At 42.5% G+C, this 27,244-nt stretch overlaps 8 protein-coding genes across 8 annotated transcripts; 3 read left to right on the top strand and 5 right to left on the bottom strand.

The window, feature by feature from the left end:
- Positions 1–398: 398 nt before the first annotated feature.
- Positions 399–12,940, bottom strand: LOC122625557. Its single transcript, XM_043805648.1, has 6 exons — positions 12,639–12,940; positions 5,760–5,930; positions 5,561–5,622; positions 4,809–4,986; positions 4,409–4,641; positions 399–1,296 (listed from the first exon to the last, which is right to left on the bottom strand). Exons 2-6 carry the CDS (start codon positions 5,777–5,779, stop codon positions 515–517), a joined length of 1,275 nt encoding a protein of 424 aa, XP_043661583.1. The 5' UTR covers positions 5,780–5,930; positions 12,639–12,940; the 3' UTR covers positions 399–514.
- A 557-nt stretch (positions 12,941–13,497) lies between these two features.
- LOC122619943 (anaphase-promoting complex subunit 11) lies at positions 13,498–14,081 on the top strand. The gene has a single exon (XM_043797184.1). It carries the CDS (start codon positions 13,824–13,826, stop codon positions 14,079–14,081), a length of 258 nt encoding a protein of 85 aa, XP_043653119.1. The 5' UTR covers positions 13,498–13,823.
- Positions 14,082–14,164: 83 nt separating this feature from the next.
- On the top strand, positions 14,165–16,508 carry LOC122619936 (flocculation protein FLO11). Its single transcript, XM_043797171.1, has one exon. It carries the CDS (start codon positions 14,165–14,167, stop codon positions 15,266–15,268), a length of 1,104 nt encoding a protein of 367 aa, XP_043653106.1. The 3' UTR covers positions 15,269–16,508.
- A 654-nt stretch (positions 16,509–17,162) lies between these two features.
- Positions 17,163–20,025, bottom strand: LOC122619929 (angiotensin-converting enzyme-related protein). Its single transcript, XM_043797160.1, has 4 exons — positions 19,838–20,025; positions 19,199–19,763; positions 17,467–18,708; positions 17,163–17,409 (listed from the first exon to the last, which is right to left on the bottom strand). Exons 1-4 carry the CDS (start codon positions 19,883–19,885, stop codon positions 17,372–17,374), a joined length of 1,893 nt encoding a protein of 630 aa, XP_043653095.1. The 5' UTR covers positions 19,886–20,025; the 3' UTR covers positions 17,163–17,371.
- Positions 20,026–20,544: 519 nt separating this feature from the next.
- On the bottom strand, positions 20,545–22,711 carry LOC122616063 (fatty acyl-CoA reductase wat). The gene is made up of 5 exons (XM_043791329.1): positions 22,563–22,711; positions 22,392–22,504; positions 21,781–22,291; positions 20,977–21,691; positions 20,545–20,915 (listed from the first exon to the last, which is right to left on the bottom strand). Exons 1-5 carry the CDS (start codon positions 22,636–22,638, stop codon positions 20,765–20,767), a joined length of 1,566 nt encoding a protein of 521 aa, XP_043647264.1. The 5' UTR covers positions 22,639–22,711; the 3' UTR covers positions 20,545–20,764.
- A 387-nt stretch (positions 22,712–23,098) lies between these two features.
- Positions 23,099–24,719, bottom strand: LOC122623208 (adenylyltransferase and sulfurtransferase MOCS3). The gene is made up of 2 exons (XM_043802223.1): positions 24,670–24,719; positions 23,099–24,590 (listed from the first exon to the last, which is right to left on the bottom strand). The coding sequence occupies exon 2, from the start codon at positions 24,581–24,583 to the stop codon at positions 23,222–23,224; it is 1,362 nt and encodes a 453-aa protein (XP_043658158.1). The 5' UTR covers positions 24,584–24,590; positions 24,670–24,719; the 3' UTR covers positions 23,099–23,221.
- Positions 24,720–24,877: 158 nt separating this feature from the next.
- On the top strand, positions 24,878–25,533 carry LOC122613794 (39S ribosomal protein L51, mitochondrial). The gene has a single exon (XM_043788214.1). It carries the CDS (start codon positions 24,971–24,973, stop codon positions 25,493–25,495), a length of 525 nt encoding a protein of 174 aa, XP_043644149.1. The 5' UTR covers positions 24,878–24,970; the 3' UTR covers positions 25,496–25,533.
- LOC122613724 (phosphatidylinositol glycan anchor biosynthesis class U protein) lies at positions 25,507–27,237 on the bottom strand. Its single transcript, XM_043788090.1, has 4 exons — positions 27,027–27,237; positions 26,342–26,966; positions 25,959–26,230; positions 25,507–25,899 (listed from the first exon to the last, which is right to left on the bottom strand). The coding sequence occupies exons 1-4, from the start codon at positions 27,154–27,156 to the stop codon at positions 25,646–25,648; spliced, it is 1,281 nt and encodes a 426-aa protein (XP_043644025.1). The 5' UTR covers positions 27,157–27,237; the 3' UTR covers positions 25,507–25,645.
- Between the last annotated feature and the right edge of the window lie 7 nt (positions 27,238–27,244).

Below are 27,244 nucleotides of genomic sequence, written 5' to 3'. Positions count from 1 at the left end.
CTAGATTCGTTGAAAAGTATGTAACAGGCAGAAGGAAGCGTTTCCGACTATATAAAGTATATATATTCTTGATCAGGATCAATAGCCGAGTCGATCTGGTCATGTCCGTCTGTCCGTCCGTCCGTATGAACGTTGAGATCTCAGGAACTACAAAAGCTAGAAAGTTGAGATTAAGCATACAGACTCCAGAGACATAGACGCAGCCCAGCCTCGCACCCAGACCACGTACCCCGCAGCCCAGACCCCACACCCCTCACCCTTCACCCCTCACTAACAGGTATCAGCGTTCTCTCTTGTTTTTTGGGTAAAATACAATTTATTTTGTAATATCAATCATTAACTCAAAATGAAGTACATCCGAATACTGAGGAATTGTTTGGACAAGGTCATTGCTTAGAAGATAATACAGAAAACGCATAGGCAGGTACTAAAGGCTAATACATTTTAAACATTAAAAACATGGACAAAGTGGTTATCAAATACATATATATACACATATATATCTCTAGTGCGACTAGTCAACCTGCTTGCCCTCGTCGCGATTTCGTTTGAAGGACACGGAATGGATAAGTAAAGGCGGAAGATTTCCGCGCAGCATTTGGAGTCGTTTGCTCTTCTCCTTCTCTGGGCGACGCAGCTCGTCCTTGGAGGATCCGGGCGAGGCAGAGGACGAGGCCATCGATGGCGACATGGAGGCCAATGAACTGGCGCCGGGCAGAACCTCAGAGCTCTGGGTCAATAGCATAGCAGATCGACGGAAGTAGCGCGGCATGGAGTAGTCATCTTGTGTGGCCCGTGCAGCGTTTGCCGTCTGAATGGAATAGAGACTCTGCGATACCCTGTACTTCTCGATGGTGGGCGTGTCCTCGTAGTTCTTCGGCAGATTACTGAACGATATCGATGGCACCTCCGGCGTCATGCTGATCTGGCTGCTTCCAGTCATCGTACCGCTTATGGAGAATATATCCGTCTCACTGGCTGAGGAGCGGACATTCATGTGTGGAACGCTCTTGGCGGATCGCAGGATCCGTTTGGGCGTGGTGGTCAGGCCACTGGGATTGGACAGCAGATGAAGATGCCGGTCGATGAGGCGAGGTCGCAGCACCACCTCCTCCATGACCTCCTCCTCCTCCTCATCGGCCTTGTCGTCCTCCTTCTCCTCCTCGGCAATGGCCTCGAACTTTTTGGGAGTAAGGGTCGTCTGGCTACCCGAGGGCGAGCATTCGGCGGAGCTGGGAGCCAATGTGAAGGTGATTCGCTTCTCAGCCGATCCTGTTCTCGCATCAGTGGCATCTCCTGCAAAGGGAAGGCATACGCATCTTAAAAAGTGTTTGTCAAAAATCCTTCAAATTCAGAGATTTTGTCCTGATTTTAATGTACCCCAATTGGCCAACTGTCGGAAATGACAAAATTATCTTTGTAAGACCTCAGTAATATCAAGTTGGTGGGAAGAGTCGGAAAAGTAGATGACAAGTATGACGCATAAAAGGTTGGCAAACAAGATAAGGGTTGAGTTCATGGCAGATAGGAAAGATATTTGCAGATAATAAGTAGCCCTCGACTATGGCTAAAATGAAAATGTTACAGTCGGAACTCACTAGGAAATTACTTTGATTTAATAGTTTTTAATCTTACTGGCCATATTTTTACGTTATTTTACTGTTATTTCAAGATTTGTACATTTAATTTGACTTTTAAATGTGATTTTCACCACAAATACCCATTTACTAGCCAATGCACTTAGCTTAACAGTTATTTTCAAGCATCAAATGAACAAAGTTGCACGATTTTCTTATCAGTATTTTATATAGTATCATTCTGATTCAGTCAATATTTGCAATGAAAACAATTTTTCTTATTTGGATAACTAGAATGCGCTTTGAAAGCACGCCATTGTCAAATACCAACTTGCTAAATTCTGGTTCGCTATTTATTTGTGAAAATAAATTAAAAGTAAGGATAATACTTATAAAATGAGATACCTATAAAATAGTTTAAATTACTCTTTAATAATTCTTAATCGGAAACTACTTAGATCGTAATTCGCGAAAGCAAAAGTTGTTAAATGATACAAGATGACGTATGATGATGATTTAAGTACAGTCAAGCCCCCGACAATAAACGTCACCTTTATAAGGTATAATCTGCTGACGAAATTATATGATGTCGATGGGGAAATACCTAAAACAAAGCAGCTATAAATGTACAGGAGCCCTCGACTGGCAACTGGCGAATCGGAAAAGTCATCCAACATCAGCAGCAGAACGTGATGACTACGTGAATGTAGTTAAGATATCATACACACGTATAACAATATAATTTACAAGTATAAATACAAATAAAAATAGTCCAGGGCATAAAACTGGCATGACAATTCGCCGAAATTGGGGTATTAATTGTTTATTGTTCCGTTTTGCACGGATCGTTGTTAATGTTTTGCTTTATTTCGAAATGAAACCCGAGATTATACGAACATACAAATAATTAAACACGATTTATTGAGTATCGATACATACAACACCTGTTGTTTAAATATTTAAGTCTGCTCTTTAAAATTGAATCGATCAATAATATATGAAGATAAATAAAAATCCAAGTCATAAAACATATAAAATATTAACTTTGAATTCATTTTGTATAGAGATGCCCACGTTGAAGAGTTGACTCTTTTTTAATTAAACTATAACAAGAAACGATGATTGTTGGAGTTTATAAGTGAGTTCTATAGAATGGAATGACAAGCAGCACACATCTACAAATTTGACGGTTTCTTTGCGCCTTTACTTTTATCAGCTGGGGAAAAGCTGAGGAATCGATCGTTAGCATGCAAAAACTGATTACCACCTCGAGGTCTTATCTATAAAAAATATACCCATACGTGTATTTTGGACAACAGACATAAATGAGCAAAAATATTCATATTGCCTGGGTGTATATTTGCTGTTAACACTCTTTTATGGTCTCGATAAGAAAGTCGAAATTAGACTAATTGGGTTCGGTTCGTTTTGCTGATGGAATGGGCTTGGGTGGAATAAGTCTGGCGCAGTGATTAACCAATTTGCGAGTATTGCGATAAATTATAGCCCATTAAATCATCGCCGATTGGCTAAGCTTTTATCTCTCTTCCCATATATGAAAACTAATTATCAGATGTGTGACGTAAAACAAGAAATTTTATCTTTTTTTAACTCCAGATGGAACCGGCACCTTAAGGCGCTGTCTGCGTCATTGAGAAGTAATATTGTTAATTAAATCTGGCTTCAGATCCAGATTTGTTCTTTTCCCCGCTTCCTCGTTGGAGGTTCGAATGAATGAATGAATATTTTTTAAGCTAAATGGAGTTAATGGATTGTGAGTCAAGGCTGCGGAAAAGTTTGGAATGCAAAATTATAATAATTGCTTAAGCAAATATGACATATGCATTTGAAACCTTATTGAAAACTCGTTTAAATATTGTTTATGCGTATTTTTGATTCCCTTTTTAATTTGAATTTCAGTTTGAAATCTGATTATCAGCTTAAACTTTTTTTTAGGAATTGATTTTCGAAGTTTCCCAGTGAAATCATTTGAACCACTTCTGAGAAATCTCCCTACAAGCTGAACGCTTAGAATGTGAATATGTTTGACTAAGCGATCCCAGTCCCAAGCAATTAGTAAAAGCTGTTGAGTAATGCCAACTTGACAAACAAAGCAATTGTTCAAAGTGCACAAAATAATTTGCTGAAATTTGCTGGTAAACGCGATTTGAAGGCAGGATGATGTATTTATCAGAACTTTTACCTCAAATAAAGTCAATCGATCAATTTGAATAAAACATTTCAGAATGTGTAACACCTATATCTAAGATGTGGAGCGTAAGAGTGAAACCCAAGCGAAATTTTTGTTCAAAAAACTTTATGAAAATCATACTGTTTGCTATTTGTCACTTAGGACTAAACAATTACAAGGTCCAACAATTAAGACTTAAATAGTAAACGTTTAAGTTAACTTAAGTTAGGCTACTTAGGAGTACAGATAATACTAAATGCCAGCCACACCGGGCCTTGCTGTCTCTTTCGAATATTTCTTGGCGTTGTTTATACCCGTATGCGATATTGGCAACACTTACAGCTAATTAGTTAATAATATTAAGTCACATTTTGGCGATATTGGTCACTCTCCCATTGATTATATCCGCATAGCGAGAGTTCCTCAATCTTTGGCACAAATACTGCTAGTACCCATTGAACCCCAAAGCCCATCGATGCCATCAATGCCATCAATGCCATCGAGTCTCAGTTCAGATAGAACTTGACCTTGGGCACACCGCTGGAGACGATGCTGCTGCTGCGGGTGCTCTTGCCGCTGCTTTTACCATTACCAGCACCACCCAAAAGTGGGGTGTGTGCACCACTGGGGCCATCATTACCTTCCAGTCGCCGCAGCAATCGATCCTGATCGCTGAGCCGCGGCGTTGTCGGCATCTCGCGATTCGGCGAATGGATCCCGGCCAGATAGGTCTTGGTGCTGATCCGGTTCAGCTTGGTGGGCTGATGGTCCTGGAAGATCTGCGAGTTGGCAAACACCGCCAATATCTCTGGTCCCAAGTTGGGCACATTGATTTGCGTCTCTCGGCGATAGTCCTCCTCGTGGATCTTGGCGCTAAAAGGGCCACAAAAGAAAGTAGACATTGATTATATATACATATGTCAATTGATATCGCCAACAGTAAGCGAACACGAGCATGCCAATTACTCGCTAACCGCCAGCCTCCCAAACAAAGTGCAAAATGCGATCTCTGGATCGGGATTTGATCTATCAATTAGTACCTCATTAGACTCAGGCCCAAGCTCGAGTTGCCCTGCCTCATTTGCGGCTGATCGCAAATCGGTTGTGGCACCGTCAGCGAATTATTATTGTCCGCCGATGTCGGCTGTATGCGTCCAATAATCTGGCCATTCTTTCTGGATGCCAAGTAGTCCTCGTCCTCCTCGGGATTGTAGTTGGCTAAGGGACAAGGAGGTGGCGAAATTAGTATATGAAATAAACAAATAACCTTATAAACAAATTTGTTCCAGAAACTTCCAAGTCCCCACTTCTTGAATTACATTTCCAAACAGAATGTGAGTCTTCTACAGAAACCGAATTTGATCTAAATTATAAGCCTAACTCTACCACATTCACACAGTAAATTGTTTTTTGGTACTTCATTATAGAAACATTACTAACACAACATTATGACGCTAAAGCGAAACTTTATAATATACCATATATGTATGCAAGTTTGGCCAAAAATGCCATAAAACTGATTTATCAGCTTGTGTTTTTTTTCCTTTTACGTACTCGTACTCGATTCCAAATGCCAAACACGTTAAATCGCGCAAAGTCGCGCAAAATCGCGCAAAACCGCCGTAGCATTGTGCGTTTCAAGATCTTATTAGTTTCTTGTGAGTGTGTGGCGCGCGAAGAGAGCGAGTATTTGTATTTCAGTGGCAGTAGCCAAGGTACTCAGTTCAGTTCAGATAATCGCGACCAGCGCGTATCCGTCAACTGCCCCAATCAAAGTAGCTCGAAAACTTACCGATGGATTCGTCGTAGCAGAAACGCTCCTCGAAGCAATTCCAGTAGAAATCTTCCCAGCAGCTACAACACATGAAAAAAAGGGGAAAAACGGCGATTCGGAATGTGTTAGCCAAGTGAATTGTTGGCTCGAATGCGGAGCAAGTTGGTTAAGCGAGTGGGGAGCGGGGGGAGGGGGAACATTCATAGCGTTTACTCACTTTTGACAACAGCGGCACATTTTGTTGTTGGCTCCCTCCTGCTCTTCCTCTTCCTCTTGCTTTCTTGACTTTTTTTTTTTTGTGACTCTCCGGCCGAAAAAAAATTAAGAGAGAATCCGAGTCCGAAAATCGTTTTTGTGTTGTAACAATGCTTTGATTAATTTATGATTTCTGTTTGGGAATAATAAATTAAATTCAGATTTGTTCGACGGCAACGAGCTATGTTGTTATTGTTTTTATTGTTGCTCCGCGGAGGAGCGTGCGGTGCGTGTGACTCGTTCCAGAAATTTTTTTTCAGTGGCGAGCGGTGAGCGTGTGGAGACAGCTTTTATCGGCACATGAAGTGGCCCCAAACCCAAATCGCGCTCTGATGGCTCTCTCCACCCGCTCTCGACTCTACACTGAGAAGAAATTGGTTTTGAATTTTGCAAAACATTTTTATTATATTAAAGGGGTTCTATTCTATATTATTTAAAAAATTGTATATTCTTAAACATAATTAAAAAGTCATGTTTACATAACATGCTTAAATTTTCCATTAGAAATAAGAATTTATTTACTGGAATTGAAGCGTTGTTCAATATTCTCGTTTCACCAAAATATTGCTCATACGACACGTAGACCATGTAGAACCAGAACCTAAAGTAGAACATTCCAAACAATGTCTAATTAGTTTTAATATGTCTTAATTCGTTTTGTTATTCGTTAAGTAAGTAATTGAAATATTTAATTTTATAATGAGAATATTTTATTATTGGAATTTTTTTCGTTGTGTACGAGTGTGTGATAAAAGTGAGCACATTTGAGAGGAGCTACTGGAGAAGGCTCTCTCTCACCTACTTTGTGAACTCATCTCTCTGAAAGTGGAGCCATGGGAGGGGGTGGTTGGCTGTAGCAGTTTTAGAGAGCCATTGATCGATCGCGCATGATAGATTACTGCCAGAGAGTGATGATTTTGCGACAATTTATAACTACTTTTGGCGCTCTTTTTCTCTCCCGATTAAACATTGCCAACTCTCTCTTTCACTCTCTTTTTGCACCGTGGGTCAGATGGCGTGGCGCGCCCCTAACATTATCAGATTAAAAGTGCAAGAATATTTTATAATTTATGACCAGCCGTTATCTCAGTCTATGCCGTTCAGTTTCAATTTCGTTCTCATTATTTCGCAGACTTTTATGTAGCTTAACGCGCAGTTTGTACACAGTGTTTACTTCAATAATACAGATTTATAAAGAAAAACATGAAACTTTAATATTTGTGAACAGGTGAAAAGCAAAAAAAATATAATATTCGTAGTCCATTATGTTAAATTAATGTGCAAAATACAGACATGCTACTAATTTTATACACTATGACCTAGTATTGCCCCACTGTAACCTGTTGCTGTATTGTGACACCTGCTCAAGCCTTGCACTTCTGTCTGTGTGTGCGTGTGTGTGTGGGCGTGTGCTGGTGTTGGTGGAGTAATTGAAACTTTTTAAACTTGCACCGCGCACACACGAAGATAACCTCGCTACACATGTACTCGTGTTTGCCTGCCTGAGTTTACTTAACGCTTTGAACGATAAGCGTTTCTGCAAATTGAGGCCTCATTCTCTGCCCAGGTGGGTGGACGGAAGGGGAGTGGCTCTGCGTTGGGTGGTGGGAGGTGCGGATCTACCCAAGGTTCCCCAATAAGCATACTTTTAGGCGGTCGAAAAATCTCCTTCACTGCCTTTCAACCTAGTTTAGCCATCTTTCGCCTCTTTGTCATCGGCGTTTTTTGTTCGCTACAATCTTATCAATAGATTGCAAATTCAGTTTTGTAAAGTCATATCAATAGATTACTAATTCAGTTTTGTAAGTTCTTATCAACAGATTGCTAATTGAATTTAAACGAGTTGATAACGACAACTCCGAAAACAAAGTTCAACAAACTGAACTGAAAATTGATTTATAATATTTTATAGCATCGAATTACATGTTAGATCGTCAATGGCTACTTTCATTGCCCCAACTGAACAAATTTTGGTTGTTCAGATCTCGTTTTTTGGTTTATCTCCAAGTTCATTTTAGGAACCTAATCTCTGAGTGCAGATAACATAACTCCCCGATTTCACTTGACTTTAAGGTGTCAAGAAGCAAGACAATTGTTTGCTGGTGGTAAAGATATGTTTAACACCGAAAGAAAAAAAAGAAATTGAAACATTCGTGTAAGCTGCTCCAGAGTTCAGAGACCACAGCGAATCATGTGAGACCCAGCTGCGACAATCGATCAATTGATTGTCTTTTGATAAAGCCGTAGCTATACTATTCATAGCATTCGAAGCATTCGGCGACAGTTGAATGGAAAAGCGCTCAACACTCATTAAAGTATATACGATGACGTGAAAGGGGCTGGGGGCGGGGCCATTTGGTAATTGAATGTCAATCAGCTGCGCTGAAATGAATAGCAGTCATTTAGTTGCTACCTTTCCGTTGTCACTGTTACTTTAAGCCGTGTAATGCAATTTGTTGATGTCTACACGTTTTGTGCGTGAAACTCATGCCAACTCGAATGGCGTTATACAATACACCACGAGGGGCGTTGGAGAAATATTGGAATTTATATTGGTAAGCTAATGGAAATTCAGAAACAAGTGAAATTCCATATAACATCATCTTCATTATGGCTCCTTTTTAATTCAAAAGTGTACTTTAACCAAATCTGTACATATAAACTGTCTTTTACAAAACTTAAAAGTTAATTCAGCCTTGGAATTTCAAAAATTCGACTTCACTTATGAGATTTTTTTGATAAACGTTTGCACAAATAGGATTTGCATATCGTGTGCCTATTAAAAATCTCTATAAATTAAACCTTAATTGTAATTATAAATTATCTTGACATAAATTTGCATTACCTTGAAACCAGCCAAACAACTTTTGCTGAAGCTAATTGTAAAAATCATAATTTGTGTACAAAAGCTTAGCCACTTAGTCAGCTTCGATTTGCCATTTACCAACCCTTTTCCGAGTCATTAATTAGGGTAAACAATTAAAAAGCATTCAGCAAAACGCATTTAAGTTGTCTCCGTCTTTTTAATGGGCTGTGAAAAGTTTGCGATTCATATCTCGTTAAGTAAACCTAACAAAGCAATCAACATTTTGTAGATTTCTCGTGCTATATTCTTTTACCCTGACCATTGAACTGGGTCGGAATTGAATTGTTTTGGTAATTTGAGAGAAAAAATCACATGACACAGGTAAAAATTTGCGAGCGAATAACTTCCGCACGGAGTGCAAAACAAATTCAGCACCAAAACTGCGAACTGCGAACAATAACAATCGAATTACAATGTATGTACAATTTCACGAGTCACTCGAGCGATGCATGCAATGCGGTGCATTCTTTCAAACTATATTTTAATAACAACGAAACTGAAATTCATATGCATAACCCATTTCCACAATTCAGATTAACAAGCGAAATTATTCCCGGTCTTTGATTGCACTATTGAAGGGGAAAATCTTTAGCTAAGCGTTAAGTTTCAATTTCAAATATTGATCTACCATCTAATGCACTTTACTTAATTAACTTTTTATACGCCTGTCAGGCATCCCTTCACAACATCAGCCCCTCTCCTTAACCATATAAAACATTTTACGACAAAACGAGTTTTGTGGCAGTAAAAAATATATATGTACATGCCCATATACAATATAATAAACGGCTAAATGAACATTATCTAGAATCTCTCACTGGAAAATCACCGAAAAGTTCAAAAGCGTAAAAAAGTTGGTTTATTAGTATTCTTATTTTTTGCATTACCGGAGAGAAACGTGTATTTTATCAACATGATCTATCATATTATTCATTATTCCATTTCTATCGTTAGTTTGCTAAGTAGAAATTCAAATCGAGTTCCCACTTCATTTAATTGAGCTTGGCATTGTTTGAGATATTGGCGAGGCTACAAATTCACATATGTATCTATGCATATGTATGTAGCAAAATAATGAATTATAACTTATAAGGGTATCAAGAACTGTCGAGTAACTAAACAGCATTACAACTCTAAAAACTTTTTAATGAGTATTTTGAAGAAAAGTGTACATATTAGCTCCAAAATAACAACTATTATTAACACTTTGAGTATTAATATCTCACTGTGATTTACGCATTTTCCGTCTCCGAAAATCAACAGATGCTTGTTTGCTGTTTACTTTTGGATTAAATACAAAGTGTAAATTACAATAACCCGTCAAATAAAATCATTCACACGCATCGGGCAACTCGGAATCAGCCTCTATAACTGCCCAGAAAGATCGAACCCAGGTGTCATTAACCGCAGCCCGACTTGCAACTCCAATATGAACATATGCAGGTACATATATATAAATGAGTATAGTGCCTCGATCGGTTCATGGTAAACTAAAAACCCCAGACGACAAGTGGCGTGCATTGGCCTCGTTTCAGTTTTTAGGCTTTGACAGGCATCAGACACAGAAATCAGACATAAGACATCAGAGACTGACTTGCATTGCGATCGAGTTGGACCTGCTGCAGTGCCATCGAGTTTCACTTGGCAACCGAAAACTTTCCGCACCCTGACGTTTTCGCAACTGCAGATCAGATCAGATCGATTCTCGAATGTTTCAATATATACATATATATATATATATATTTCAGTTTTTAGAGCACGCGCAGTATTCTCTGTTGATCTTATAAATTAGTAACTCAAACTCAAGCGCAGTTTAGCTCGCAAATATTTTCGATTCGTGTCTGGCGGCTCAACTTTCTGCCTTTATAGCCATTTTGTTAGCATTTATACCATTACGTTGTTGTTCGTTCATTTAACAACAACGTGAAATTGAAATATACTTTGCATTAAGCTACCAGATAATTTAAAAAGGAAAGTATCGAAGTTATTCGGACTACAGCTTTATTTAACGAATGAAACCGGAATTAAATGTATAAAAATAAGTCAGCTTCATCAAAATCATTAATTAATAAGGCAAAATAAAAGATTATTTAAGAACATTAAATCAGTTGAACTCGGAAGTGTACATATATTCATACGCCTTTGCTCTTCTAAATGCATTTTAATATACTGCCTTCAATTTCCCATTGAGAAATACATTTCACCTTGTTGCTCCACAACGTGTACCGTAATCAATTATACACTAAAACAAAAGGGTATTTTTGTAATTCACAGAGATAATAGCTTCGATTAACCGCAAAGGTTCCCTAAATTGTTTGCCCATTAATTGACTGGAGAAACAAGACCCTGAACATAAAAGCAATTCCAGCGTAAACGGGAAATACTTTACGTGAATCTTAATCTGTTCTCCAGAATACAAAATCCCATGACATTACATTCCCCTTCTAGAATGGCGGCTAGAGCGATTTTATTGTATTTTTTTATGAATGAATGCAATTTATGTGGACGATCCGCGTTTCATTGTGATCTTTTCAGTTCCGCGATTTTGTGTCTCAGGCGAGTGAGTCACTGGTGTGTCTCATAAGTAATTTTTACTTGAATCATTCACTCAGAACACGTCCCTCCGCCAAGATGCTTCCTTGAAATACATTTCGAGTATACGTATATAGGCACTTATCTCGGCCAAATCCGCGTGCCAAGTGCCAAGTATTTTGTTTGTCAGTCCATTTGCTTCAATTTTTTATCAGTAATCACTTGATTGTTCATGACCATATACATTATAGCAGCTATTTCGAATGACGATAGTGCAAGTTCTCCTCACCACACAGTTTGCACAGCAAATGCAACGCTCGATTTCGAAAGGCTCTTGACTAACTTTGATTTTTAAACGTATGGCTCTAACACGATAGCAGCACTTTTTCGGTTGTCTACGATTATTGATTAGATATGACATGACGAAAGGAAGAGTTTGGGAATGTTAACGGCCAAAAAACTAATCGCTGGGATATACACAATCAATCAAAATTGTGTCGAAAGGCATGATAGCCAGAAACGGTTTTGGCCAATATATACATATGTATACTTGGTAGTTCCTGAACATGTTTAGTATTTCAAATGTGTTTATCTATCACAAATAATGTGCAGTTCTTTAATTAAAGTCTAGACTAGTCTAATATGTAATGTATAAATGTTTTCATATGGGTGATTAATAACACTTATTTCTGTGAAGTACGAATTAATCTATTTAGGATTGAATGAGTCATAAACAAATGAACAGCTTCAAAGTTTTGTGTGGTGGTGGTAAATTGTTTATTTGGACTCGTATTTAAGGCCGTGAAGAGGTAAAACAAAAATCCGGCATTTTATAATTGTTTGTTTATTGGCAACATTTTATGGACGAGACACATGACAAGGCAAGACAAATCAAAGTGAAATAAATCGCAAATATCGAATGGAATTCTCGCATTGCATTTGCAATGAAAACTGAAAACTGACGAGCACACCATGTTTTTTATAGATGCCTTATGGGGTACGTAAGTAAGTGTTTCGCAGAATTCAAGAAAATCCCGGGCGTGACCAAAAACCGGAACACCAAGTAAGGTGGCAGAATCTCCTTGCGAGGCGCAAACGGTTTTTTCCAGAAACGGGAGGCAGAAAGAGTGCAACAAACTGCAACATAAATTCTTATGCTAACCATCATCGAGTGGTTATTTTTTTTTTTGTTTTTGTTTGGGTAGGGGGATTGAAAGGGGGGTGTTCTACTTGTTCTTGGAAAATCACGAGGCTCTGGCTCTGGCTCAGGGTCAACAACGTGTTGTATGGCGCATTATTGGGCTTATATTTTATACATTTTATTCTTGCCTGTATGGGTGTATTCAAGTGCGTTTTCAATTACAGGTTCTTAAACAACGCCGTGTTGTCGTACTTCACTTATTGTGTTTTATTTCAATTCAATTATTTCACTCTCACACTCACACGCAACTTCGCAGGCGACGGCTCCTTTCAATTAGTATACAACTTTCAATCAACTCCTTTTCGCAGGCACTTTCTTTTCACTCACAAGGGTTTTTGTATGCTGATCTCTCGTTTGCTGGTCCACAGAACCTTTACCGAAAACTGCGTCACACATGGGGGGCAAAACACAAAGCAATTTTTGGCAGTGATCACGCTTTGCACGCGAAATTGTCGAAAAAAACACAGTGGGAAAAACGGGTAAGCTCGCCGATCGAGCTGACTGGCTACATGTGTAGTGCGCGCACGTCTGTCGGGTTCAACAATCGTCGGCTGACTGAATGCGAATAAACCGGAGACAACAACTCCACCGGCCCCCGACAACAACAACAACAACAAGAACAACAAAACAACACAAGGCAACCCCAGAGCCCCATCAAATCCCAATCCGATGGAGCATGAGCATAAGCTTTCGGAAGTTGTTTCAGACATACGATTCGCCGCTCGCATTGCTGATTAAAGATTTGACCTGAGTTCCGACCCGTCGTTACCGAAAATTGTAATTGATGGCCCTGCGGCTTCGAGAACGTGGCCTTGATATTGAAAATACTACTTAGGCGCTTACCGATACGACCAAAGAATAATTTATTTTACCTATATTTACCTTTTATAGGTAGGCTTTTATTTTACTTTATCAATAATTTCATTCCGAACAGCTTAGAGTTTAAATACTTTCCGCCAAGGAGCGATATCACTTTAAAGTACGATAGATTTCTATATAATATCGATATCTCTATCTAGTGCTTGCAAAGGTACAAAGCGACTTAAATGTCAAAGAATAGCACTAAGTGCAGATCAAATTTACATTGTTACAACACTCAAAAATAAAAGAAAAATATCCATATTAATACCATAATAAACAATTAAAAATATTTCGTTTACCACAACAGGGCATCGCAAGTCGCACTGCTTGACCGACAGCTTAGCTCAGCCTACACTGCGTCCATCGCTAAGACCAATCGGGCAATCGATATCCGGACCTATCGACCTATTTTCAGCAGCCTAACTAAAGAAAAAAGGCAATATTTTGCAAAAAACATTCGGAAACGGTCGAAAAACACCCGCTTCATTGGCCAGAGCACCCATATTCCATGCAACGCAAAGCGGGGACAAACCAGACAATTTCAGTGTAAGACAAATGTGCGCAAAATGAAAGTGACAATCAAGTCATGGACGGGAGTTGCAACTTGGCGTTGGATAGCGAATGACGAGAACTGCGGTATCTGTCGCATGTCCTTCGAGAGCACCTGCCCGGAGTGCGCTCTGCCCGGTGACGACTGCCCGCTGGTGTGGGGTGTCTGCTCCCATTGCTTCCACATGCACTGCATCGTCAAGTGGCTGAACCTGCAACCGTTGAACAAACAGTGCCCCATGTGCCGCCAGAGCTGGAAGTTCAACGTGCATTAAGCCCGCGTTATAGTTCTAGTTACTAAATACCCGTGAGGATCAGCAGTAAGAAGAAACCGTAGAGACATAGTAAGCTTTATCAAATGATGGAGAACAGCAGCAACGATGCCCAGCCGCACTTGACGGGTCTGCCGCCACTGCCAAAAAGTCTGAGCGCCGCTACGGCGGCTCCTGTGGCCATTGGCCCCCATCCCCGCACGGCCTCGCCAGCGTCCAGTGTTTCCGCACTGACAGTAGCCGCCGGCGAACTATACCTGGGCCCCTCCACCTCCTCGTCGGCGGCGGTGGCGTCCCGAAATCGCAGCTATAATGGACACGGACACAGCCAGCGGCACGGTAGTCTTTCGTCCACGCAGGAGTCGCTCAGTGATCGGGAGTCTGTGCACAGTCGCGCTTCCAGCACACACAGCGCTGGAGCGGTTCATACGCCCACTAACAGCTCAAGCAGCACTGGAGCCACCTCGTCCACCATCGACAACCAGTTGGCCATTCTGCGACGGGAGATGTACGGTCTGCGGCAGTTGGATTTGTCGCTGCTATCTCAGCTGTGGGCGCTAAACGAGTCGATACAGGGATTCCGCGTGTTCCTGCAAGAGCAGGACGCACTGTCGCCGCCCTCGAGGTCTCGCACTCCATCGGACGCGAATTCCTTGAGCTCCGACGAAGAGGACGATGGCTCCTATGCGCCAGTAGCCTTGCCTAAGATGACAGATGCTGCTGGAGCTGGGAGTGCGGGAAATGTGAACTCCAGGGCCATGGCATCGCCGGCAGCCAGCGGGGGACTGCCCACCAAACTGGCCACTGGGTCGACCACTTCCCACGCCTCCACTAGCTCCACTTCAGGAGCCTCCGGCTCCTCATCCGCAGCCTCCTCGATGGGCAAGCACCAACAAATGCAGCAGCAACAACAGCAGCAGCCGCAATCGGCTAACCACTACCACCAGAGGCCAGCGCCACCACCCGCACCACCAGCTCAGCACAAGGCGCATCCACAGTTGCCGAGAATCCTGCAGCAGCGCATGAGACAGGCACCGCCTCCGCCGCCACCCACAAGGCAAAAGGCGGGCGGCGGTGGTGGAGGCGGTGCGAGCACCAGCAGCAGTAACCACAGCATCAGCAGCGTCACCCAGCCGCATCCACATTCACATCAACATCCCCAACATACCCACCATTCGCGACCTGTATGACAAAACCCGTTCTTGGACTAAGCCAAGTTCAAGAACATAAGCAGATTCAAATAGCAGCCGCTGCCAACACTTCGGAAAGGGTCAATTAGACGACATTTCTCCAAGAGTCAATTCAAATTCAAGTGCAGAAAGATCCCACACACACTCAACACTCACTCTATCAACTTTCAACTCATAAAGCTTGCCATGGTCCCTCGTTCTTGATATTGAATCTCGAAACATATGAACGGTTTATAAATGTTTTTTGCAAAACGATGAAAATGTCTATGAATGTAAGCGTACCACTTTTCACGTTTAATATTAAATAATAAACACAAGAAATTTGTATTCAATAATAATCGCTAAGTAGTAAAGGATAAGATCCTTATATGCATCTATGTATTACTCAAATTGTATAAACATAATTCTAAAATGCTTGAAATTCCGCATCGAATTCATAGATCTAGTTCTATTATTTGCATTGACTCTGAAATGTTTTGTTAGAATGCATACTATCCAACAAAAACGAAATCAAATTGTTCCAACTCATGTAGCACTAACCAAAACTAAACTCTTGGCCTATACATATGAATATCTGGATTGATTTTATAGCCCTGTTAAGTATTAGTTTCGTAATGGCGAATCGTTTGGAAAATTATATAATACGAAAATGTATCTGCATCTCAAAGCAAAATCTAGCTGATCTTACTGTTAGTCCAATAATCCTATCATTAAAAATACAACAAAAAAACTAGGCATATATATGTAAAGCTCAAGTATTGGAGCAAATCCCCCGAGCAGTTGTACAGTGCGTTTCAGATCTATAAGTCAGTTACCTGCACGTTGCACGTTCCGTGAAGCAGAAAAGCATTTTAAACTATTTTTGATTGTAAATTTTCCCAATTTGTTCCAAAGTCGCACTCCGCAATTGGGGCTAACTGTCTTATAATTCTGGAATTGCATTGCATAAAATATTTATATCCTAAACACATATACAATTTTTACCAAGTAACAGTTAAAGCGAAAATTGATGAAAACGCAGTAGATACCATCGGTATCTCCCATATCACAAGCATAAAGCGGGAGATTGCGAAATGAAAACAGATTTACATATATTACCTAATCAAAAATTATACAATTTCCAATATTTATTGTTAGTTTTTAGATTGTTTTATTTCTCAAAACAAATTCCTTATAATCTACTAAAATTAAATCACCCTATGAAGTTAAACGATTGGAATTAAAATCCACACGATCATAATTAACTGTTCCTTATTTCATTCTCAAATACACAACTCCAACAGAGACTACAAATCAAAATGTGCGGAAATTCGATACGACCAGATCACAAAAGCATCGATATATTAGCAGAACATAGAACATATACTGCAGCACAAGTCGCAACATATAATCACTGGCCTAGCTTTGAACAACTCGGGTGGAATATGACCTATAAGGATTCAGTATAAGGATAACCAGTTAACAAATACACTTTCTCAAGGGCAATAGTTTACAGTTCTTGTTAAACAAACGGTTTTAGAACTCATGGCTTGATTTCAGTTTCAGCAATACCTTTGTTTACTAATATTAACCGATAGTTTTTTTTTTTGCAGTTTTTTTTTTGTGTAGCCAATCTGAATTCAGCTTAAATATTCAACAGGTTCCATTAACACTGATATTAACGATCATATCTTATCCGAGTTATTCAAAGGGGCAACCAGTTAGAAGCATCAAATAAATTTGAGATGAACTTTTGAGCGCTTTTGCTGTGTACAAAAAAGCAAGCAAGATATCGAAAATTTACACTGACCGAAACATATACAACTTTGTGGTTGAGATGGAAACACAATTCACAAAAGGATATAATTTATACAATTTTGTTTATGACGAAAGGTGGTGAGATATCGTTAAAAAGTGTATTATGTAATGGCAATTTATTAATGAAAAGAAAGAAACGATACGAATGAATCGATACAATAAATATCAATTTAAATATCAATGCGCAGATGTAGAATTAATTATCGTTCTTATCAAGTTTATTTTGTTTGTTTGTTAATGACAGTCTAAACCACTATTTTTTTTGCGGGTCCTAATAACCTTTAGTCATGTTTTGGATGGCTCAGTCTAGGTGCTAAATGTTCCACAGCAATCAGAGGGGATTTCTGCAAAGGAAAGGTAATTTGTAATTTGGAGTAACTTTTTTAAATTTAATTACTTACTGTCTGTTGGTCCCCAGCCCAATGGCACGCCCAAGCGACTGTTCTCCTGCTTTAGCCACTGGTAGAGCGGTTCAAAGTACTCCAGCAGAGCGGCTGGGTCCATTTCCGTTTCGCCCGTGAACTCCTCCAGCACCTCCTTCCAATGGCGGGAGCTGCCCTTTGAGAGGAACTGGCTTAGTGATCGTCCAGCTGCCTTGCTCCCGAAGATATCACAGTTGTCCAGAGTCAGTCGACTGTCGTTGGGTGCATACTGGCCGGCCTTGCGGCACAGGGCCTTGTGGAACTGAAACTGGAAGATGTGGGCGGCAAAGTAGCGCAGGTACTCCACATCTGCATCAATGTGGTACTTGGCTGGCGGGTCAAAGTCTTTTTCGGTGCGGAATACTGGTGGCTCAACGCCGCCAAACTCGGATCGCATCTGCCAGAAGCCGCAGTTCCATTGCGACTCATCTAATTCATTGCGAAAAACGGCATAGCGATACTTATCCACGGCGTAGCCAAAGGGCAGGAAGACAATCTTGGAGAGGGCCTGCTTGAACAACTGATTGATACGACTCTTTTCGTCTAGTCGACCATTCTCGATCAGCCCAATGGCCTTCAAGTGCTTTGCCGACATCACCGATAAGGCTATCACATCGCCCACAGCTTCATGGAAGCCAGGATTGGGGGCTCCCCGGTAGACAGCCGGCTGTTGCTCGTATTGCAGATAGTACTGGATATGGCCTAGTTCATGATGCACCACATAGAAGTAGTGGGAGTCCACTTCGGTGCACATCTTGATCCGCACATCGCTGTCTTGGTAAAAGTCCCAGGCGGAGGCGTGGCAAACCACCTGACGATCGTCGGGACGGGTGAGCACACTCAGATTCCAGAAACTGAGGGGCAGGGCGCGCATTCCGAGCGACTGGAAGTACTGATCACCCAGCTCAAACAGCTTCTGCACCGTGTATCCCTGCTTCTCCATTTCGGCCTTCACGTCCACAAACGGCTTCTCCGGATACGGAGTAAACAAATCGAGCAGTTCGTTCCAGGACTGACCCCACATGTTGCCCAGCAGACTTATGGGAATGTTTCCCTCTGCCGGCATCACATCCGGACCGTAGTGCTGCCGCAGACGAAAGCGAACGTAGCCGTGGAGCTGTCGGTAGAAGGGCAGTAGCTGCTTAAATGTGGCATCCAGTTGGCGCTCAAAGTCCGGGTCCTCGTAGAACTGAACCCAGTAGTCGGCATAGGAGCGGTGACCTTTAAGCAGACAGAAATATTACGTTATAGGCAAGATTTGTAATGTGAATTCTATTAATATTAAATCGAAAGCATTTGTAAAAAAAAAACTATGTTTTGTAATTAAATCAAAGTCTGAAAAAGTGATAACCCCTTTTAACCTATTATTAAATATTAAATTAATTAAAAATAATACATAAACTTTGGTAGAAACTATTTTTAGAACTATTATAAGGCTTCAATAATCTTTCAGCTTTTGTGGGATGGATATAGAGTTATTCAAACATATTTAGATATCTAAATATTTTGGGGAGTTTCGTTACACAGGAAAACATTCTTTGCTTTTCAAATTTTCTTATATCACGACATTGCAAAAAGGGGACTGAAAATACCCAACAACAGATAAATATGGAGTGGTTAACCCACTTTGAATGCATTTCTCCCAGTGCTGGCGGAACAATTTCCTCCGATTCGGGTCAGACAGCGGGTTATCGGGGCGTCCATTACTTACCATTCAATTGGGATGCCTTGCGCGTCAGACGCACGTACTCGGCGAAGTTCTCCCGCATGGGAGTTCCGGCCTTATCGTGCCACTCCCGCCAGTACCAAGCCAGCTCGGCAGGATCACGGCTGTGGGACAGACGCTCCTGGATGTGCGGCTCTAGTGTGAGCGAGCAATCGCTGCGATTGGTGTAGGAACACACGGTGGCGGTGGCATAGTTCGTCTGCATCGAACTGATGGCATTCTGCAGGGCCAGGTAGTCGTCGGCGTTCAGGGCAGATGCTCCCAGTTTGGAGAGATGCTCGGCCTGTCGTCGTATATCCGCATCCTCCGACAGGATGTAATCGGAGGCCTTTATCCGCTGGGCTAGGAGCTTGTTGAGCTCGGCATTGCGGGCATACACTTCGATCATGGCCTGGCGGTTCGCCTCCGTAACATTGGTGTTATAGTTGTAGCCGGACAGGAATTCCTCGTGGAAGCGCTTTCGCAGTTGCTCATTTTCTAGCTCGAAAAATCTGCGCGCCTCCAGCACCGATGCCGAGCAGCTATTGCCCATGGACAGTCCATGGGGTAGCTAATGAAATATATACATATGTTTAAATATAGAAATTAAGAGAATTCTTTGCGGTTTGTGATGGTATAACTCACCCACAACATGATGACCAGCAATAAGACGGTTATATTGCATGCCCCCATCTTTGCCGCCTTTCCTGGGTCAAGCCGCGCTTATCAGCTACTTTGCACTTTAAATTTTCAGTAATACGGACCCAAAACTAGGACGTATTCAATCCGGATTGCTTTGTCTTCCCGTCGCTGCTGTGGAGCTACTGAATTCTCGTTTCGACGGAGAACGGTTTTTATAAGAGCGTTCACGAGCATCGTACAGTAAAACGAGATAAAGCAGTCCACAGTGCTGCCGACTGGGGGCCGAAAGAAATCGCTAAAGTCTTACACGAGCAGTGTACACATGTTTTAGTATAGGCCATAAAAAAACGAATACAAATTAATCAACTATGATTATTCTACAATTTATAGTGTTTATGGCTAGTAAATACATCTTTGTGTTGTGTTGGCAAGTATATAAAATTGATTAGTAATCTATATATTAAGTACGTATGTGGCGGGAAAATGGCTGAGCTAACAGCACTGCTGCTCAATGCGCTCCCGATGTCGATACAAATGCAGAACTGCTTGCCGTCTCGCATTCATACACAATCACAAGAGTTTGCGTGTTCCGTAATTTTACACCTGCCCTCCAATCTACCACTTTGCTATACTTTTTTTGTTGTCTGCATTATCGGCGGCTGAGCGCCGCTCAGCTGTTGAGTGCAGCGCTAACGGTATTTTTTACGCCAAACTCAAATTATAAAGCCGTTAGTTGTGAGTGTAATTGTTAAAAAAAAGGAATTTATATTTTCGTAACAGTTAATTTACAAACAAATTTATGTTTTTAAATTATTATAACACTTCGTATATTAGCGTAAAAAACGGTCAAACGCAGACTGCGACAATCAATTTACGCACGGACACAACTTTTTTTTTGTGATTGATCAAAAAAGAACAATTGACTTTCGATTAAATATTTGGAGAATCGAAAACCGCAGACGCCAGGTTAACCTCAACGCTCTGAAAGTAATTATTAGCAATTAGACTGTACAGGATCCACACAAACTTTCCGAAAACCAGACACAGTACAAGTTGAAGGAATCGATGCAACAGGTAAAATCTGAAAAAGACATTAAAATTGGATAAGCAGTATTATTAAATTGTATCAGTATTATACGCACCTGAATAATCGTTTTTTTGCGTATTCCAAGGTGTCCCAGGATTCCTTGAAGAGAAACACCCGCATTCCGGACAAGATGCGACTGTAGTACTCCTCCCAGTTGAGAGTGGCCATGTCGAAGGGAAATATTCTTCTGTCCTCCGGCGACATGGAATCCCATAACTGATTGGTATTCCCCATATCCATCGTGTACGTTATGCCGTTGAAGGGAAAGAGCAGCAATAGTGCTTCGTGGATCTTTTGATAACTCTTCATCAGAATGGGCTTTTTACCTTGAATGCGCAGGAGGAGATCAAAGAAGAAACCAGGAATCAGATGATAAAATATGCAGCCCAACTTGAACAGCCACGAACAGGTGGTAAAGTGGGCAAAGGGATACCAAATCGTTTTGGTGACCGGAATCTTATGATTATGATCGATGCCCAACTTGACCGCTTCCCCGAAGGTGATGGAATTTGACTTCGCTGTGGCGAGAGTATAAATGGGCGTCTTTACCGCCAACTGAGAGGCGGATGGCGATTCAGAATGCTTTGCCACCTGCCATCCGGCGGCCAGCGCCACGTTGGCACAATAGTCGCCGGGAACTATTAGAGCATCGGCCTTAGGATTGACATATAACAAGCGAAGGATCCCATGGGCATTGCCGTATATCAAGGCTACGATGCCGTGAAGGTTGTCAATCCATCCGGACATCGGTTCCTTGAAATTTGCCAGGACTGCAACGGACAAAGGTGTTTAATGTTAACTTAAATCACACATATGAAGATATTTAATCCGTAATCGCTTTCAGAGCAAGATCACTTACTTATCGCAGGACGAAATATGCAGATAGGCAGATCCTGCGCCTCCATCTGGATCACCTGCTCGGCCAGTGCCTTGGTGTATGTATAGGTGTTCGGGAACTTGCCCATCAGAGCCGGAGCCATGTTGTCCATCAGATCTGCGCTCAAAGTCTCGTTGAATTCGAGCACCTTGGCGGCCGGGCATGATAGGTGCTCCGGGTAGAAACGCTCCTCAATGTGCTGCGAGGGGCAGTTGGAGAAGGCCGTGGAGATGTGCACGAAGGCTTCTAGGCCCTTCATCTCCTTGGCCAGCTGGATCAATAGGCGCGTGGCACGCGTGTTGGTGTTGAGAGCCCTGTGGAGCGGCTCAACAAAGCGAATGGAGGCGGCACTGTGGATGATCACCTGCACATCAGTGGTCACTATTTTGTGATCCCCGTCGCTGAGACCCAAACCTGATTCGCTGCAGTCTCCCGAAATGGGTGTCACCAACTGCAGGGCCTTCGGCTTAGCCTTGAGTAGGGTCTCAAAAACCTGGAATATATAATCATTTAATCCGATTTTATATCAGAAGAGTTCGGAAGTCACTATAGAATGGTTATCCACTTGCTGATCATCCTCTAATTGGACTCACCGGTTCATCTTTCCAGGCCAGAAATCGTCCCTCCACAGTGTCATTCTTTTTGGGCCTTATTAAGAGATAAACTCGCCTTACATCAGTTGAACGCAACAGTTTTTCAATGATCACTGAAATTAGGATTGGAGATCTTGGTTTGGGACTTAATACCGAGGGATTTATCACAACCTTTTCCCAGAAATCCAGTGCCACCGGTTACAAAAACCGATTTGTTTTTATAAAACTGTAAAATGTCAGTCTGCATTTTGGATTGAAATGATATTGGTTTCGTCAGCTCGCCTACACAAATGAGCAGGTGCTTTCACTCTTTATCCCATTTATAATCGAATGCTAATGTTCTTGTGCCCACCATTGCGCTTCAATTATTCAATTTGTTTCACTTTGTATTTGATTACAAAATGCAATTACGAAGGTGAAAAACTGGTGGAACTGATCGGTGTGTAAAGGTAAACGTGTTGTAAAGGTTAGTTTTTTTATCAGCATTGAATTAAAAGGATATATATGGATATATATATTTATAGACTGAAAATCCATCGCTTCACCTCTTGCACATAGAAAAGTATGTAAGGATATGCAATGCTTGGGTGTCCATACTTTTCCACTTTTATAGTTCCCCTTTAGAACCCGGAAGACGTATTTTTCCATCAAATTTATCGTTATACTCAATGAAAAAAGGGAGAACTGAATTATTCATTTTATTACACCAGCTTGGTATTTGTGATAACAAGACAGACGTAGAACTTAGGTAAATACAAAAAAAAGCCAATGCAACGCAGGAGAAAACAAGAATAAATCAACATATATGTCTACGTAGAACTTTCGTCGGATTAGTATATGGGAAAACTGGGGTCTACGCTGTTCGTCCAGGCGTGCAGTCCGCCAATGAGGTCTCGAACGGAATGCATGGGGAATCGATTGCGCACATGCTGAACGGCGATCTGGGAATCATTTCCACGACGGCAGAGCAGGATGATGGGCAGTTCCTTATCCTCCAACTGCTTGCCAAACCGCTTGAGATAGCTGTCGTCTAGGATCTCCACTAGTGGCACGTTCACAGCCTCGGGCAGCTGGCAAATCTCGAATTCCGCCGTTGGCCGCACATCGATAAGCAAATGTGGTTGAGCCTGGAGCTTCGCCTGGTAGTCCGTCACGGACAAACGCTCATCCGACGACAACAGTTGCAAGGGATTGTCCTTGTCGGTTGCATGCATGCCGCAGAACATTTCGTAGTCGATCAGCTCCGTGATCAGCGGCTGGGCGGAGCACACATGGCAGTTGGGCCGCTTGCTGCGTATGCGAATATTCCGAAACAAGCTGCTACTGCCATCGAAGATGAGGAGGCGTCCGGCGAGGACATCGCCCAGTCCCACAATCACCTTGATGGCCTCCAGTGCCTGCATAGCACCAATTGTGCCCGTGACAGCACCCAGTACGCCGCCATCTCCGCAGTTGGTGACTGCTTCCGGTGGCGGAGGCACTGGGTAGATACACCGGTAGCAAGGTCCATTAGCGTAGTTGTAAACAGTGAGCTGACCGTCCATCTTGAGTGCACTGCCGGAGACGAGGGGTTTCCTCAGCATGACGCAGGCATCGCTGAGTAGATAACGGGTGGGCACATTGTCGCTGCAGTCCAGGACCACGTCGTAGCCACGGATGATGTGCAAGGCGTTCTGGCTGTACAGCAGCCTGGAATGGCAATGGATCTCGCAGTGCGGATTCAGTTCGAGCAGCGCTATCCTCGCCGACTCAGCCTTAGACATACCGCACCGGTCCTCGGAGTGCAGGATCTGGCGGTGAAAGTTGCTCCGCTCCACCTCGTCATAGTCTATGAGTCCCAAGCGTCCGCATCCGGCTGCCGCCAAGTATTGCGCCGCCGGACATCCTAATCCGCCCAGGCCCACAATCAGCACAGAGCTGTTCTTCAGCTTTAGTTGTCCCTGGACTCCGAAGTCGGGCAGTATAAGCTGGCGGCTGTATCGTGCAATATCGTCATTAGTCAACTTGGTGTGGACAGCACGTCCAGGAGATTCCAGAGCATTTCCGACGACCTGCTGGTCTGCGCTAGCGTGGCTGTAAACAGAGGCCTCCAATTCCCGGAGGCACTGCTCCTTCCGGTTGAGCGCTGCGCGCAGCTCGGCGATCTCCCGCTTCAACTGGCTTCGCTCGGAATCTACCTCGGATTCCATCATTGGGATGCTGCAGATGGATTTTGCGTTGGTCAATTGAAACAAATGTTTTGCTGGGCAATCAGCTGTTGAATGTCGATTACACTTACCGGCACTTTCGATGGTCCACTGTTTCGATTCCTAGTTTGCCGTATAACTTGCACTCTCTATAAAAGCTTATTACATCGCAAATTTAAATTGTTATGATTTTCATAACATAAAAATTCGCTTATATTTACCTTCCCTACTTAACTTATATTGCCATATGCCTTGTACCGCACTTAGGTACAACAACCCATAACATTTTCCAACACTGCCGGCATGCCAGCTAGAACAGCTGTTCTGTTCGTGTTTTTTCACCCATTTCCAGTCGGTGTTTACAATTATCTAATCGTAAATTAAAACATAGCCATGTCCTGGCTGGGAAGTACGATTCAAAAGGTGGGCAGAGCCACGCTCCTTGCTGTGGGCGGAAAAGCCTTGGCTCCGATGGCATCAACAAGCTACACCGTGCGGCAGTTATCCCATGCCGAGCGAAGAGCACGCGGTCCCACTGTGCGGCGCTATGGATACGAGGATAAGATCTTCAAGAGCGGTCTACTACCCCATGTGGACAACGGACATAAGCTGCCCATGCCAGTGTACCGCCCGAAGAACGCCTGGTCAAAGAAACGTGCCTTATTTGGCCAGAACGACTACATCGACATTCTGGGCAACGATCGTCTGCATCCAGTCAAGGTGCTCTACTCCCTGCCATCCTGGCTGCGCGGTGTCTCCGGCAATGAGTACCAGGTGCTTCTCCGTAAGCGTAAGCTGCTCGAGAAGTCCAAGTATCCAATCGCCCGACCCACCAAATGGCGGGAAATGGAGAAGCGCATCCTGTACTTGTACAGATTCCTCAACCGCAAGACTAAGACGGGCTATTCACATCAGTAAAACCATTAGAATCAAATAAAATATTTTGTTTAATCTGATATTGTTCGGAGTTAACTTATCTTAAGAGTATGCCTGGCTGCCATTAGGAAGCGCATTCTGCATCTGTACAAAGTTCCTGGATTCCGTCTGTCATACTGATACTGTTTATGCTTACTTTAAGACTATCCTCGCTTCTTCGCCATCGATCAGGATCTTCTGACCATTGAATAGGCAGAACTCACGTTTAACGTGGGCGAACAGCAGATCGGTGATGAGAAATATCTGGCCGGTGGAAAACGCCAGAGTGGCACCGAAATAGAAATTGGCATTTGCCGAGCCTGCATAGATCCACAAGTGCCAAAGGGCTCCCATCATAGATAGAGTGACCAGAAAGAACGTAAAGACCACAAAGCCATGGGCCATGACTGAAAAAAATTCCATAATGATTAATAGTTGAAATTACTAAGTGAACCAGATAACTTACATTTCCAACATCTTTTCCACAGAGGAAGCAAGGCCAAATAAAAGCCCACATCGCCCAGGCTGGGATACGCCCTAAAAACGGCCATTAGGGCTACCAATACCGTGGCTAGCAGTAGGGGCTCCTTGCGCAGCTTAATACTTAGTGGCACCAGGTATAATACGGTGGCATTTAATTGGAATGTGATCAGGAACATGGTGCGGAAGTGTTCAAACATTTCAGTAAAAAAGTACCAGAACAGGCCGATATTCGGCTGCAGATCGCGGAAATAAAATCTGCAAGACATTAAAAAACATAAAATAAATTATTATTATTACAATAAATAATTACATAGAGATACATATTACATATTATTACAAATAATTATTAGAGAAGTTATAGCTTACATGAAACCCAACGTTCCATCCAGGAAGTTCCAGCTGTTCAGCACAAAATAGTTAGCAATTGCCACGATTAGGCAACTGACGATGAACAGCACCGATATAGCCACACCCCTTCTGACCGAGTTCCGTGAAAAGACGAGTAGCAGTGGCGCTATCAGTACGATGGGATAGAAGCTGCGGACGGTCTCGAAAGCGAGGACCAGTACGCATGGAAGGAGCAGTCCTTTCACAAGGCAGTAGAAAAAGAAAGCCAGGAACAGATTGCTTATCACGGTCGATGTCATGCCGATGCAACTCATTACAGTCAGTGGGTTAAAGAGATATGCAACGATCACAAGTTCCGGAATGTCAAACTTGTCCAGCGGGTTAAACTGCAGCTCCTCCGAATCCTTCGCATATTCCTTTCGCTCCACGTCCTGCTGCTTCTGCTTTTGCTTTACGAATCTCAGACTCATCGCATACAGCAGGGCCGCCGTGCAGACATCCAGGAATATGTAGAATATGGGCAAGAAGTGCGGGAACTTTTGAAACAATCCAGAGAGGGCGCTGAGTATCAGCGGCGATTCGTGTACCAGGTCGCCTTCATAGGGATCAATGCCATTCTGCAGCAGGAATATCCCCTCTTGCACTGCAAGAATAACTCCATTCAGACTGGTGCATTTATGTGATGTGTATTTTGTTTACTCACTGCGCTTGTGTGAGTTTAAAGGCGTCGCGAACTCCACTCGGTTGCCAATCATCGGAGCCAGCGGCGTGCGACAGAAATAGAAGCGCACGGCGCCGCCCAGGAGCAGCAGTTTAAAGAACTTTGAATCCATCTTCTAGTTGGGCATAGTTTTTTAGGAACGGACTCCGCCTGTAAAAAGCCGCCTACAGCTGGCTTGGTGGTGGCACAGGCCCTCGATA

The sequence above is a fragment of the Drosophila teissieri genome, chromosome 2L (assembly GCF_016746235.2).
Source record: "Drosophila teissieri strain GT53w chromosome 2L, Prin_Dtei_1.1, whole genome shotgun sequence".
NCBI classification, from domain to species: Eukaryota; Metazoa; Arthropoda; class Insecta; order Diptera; family Drosophilidae; genus Drosophila; species Drosophila teissieri.
Note: the sequence above shows the minus strand (reverse complement) of the source record. Positions and strands in the feature narration are given on the sequence as shown.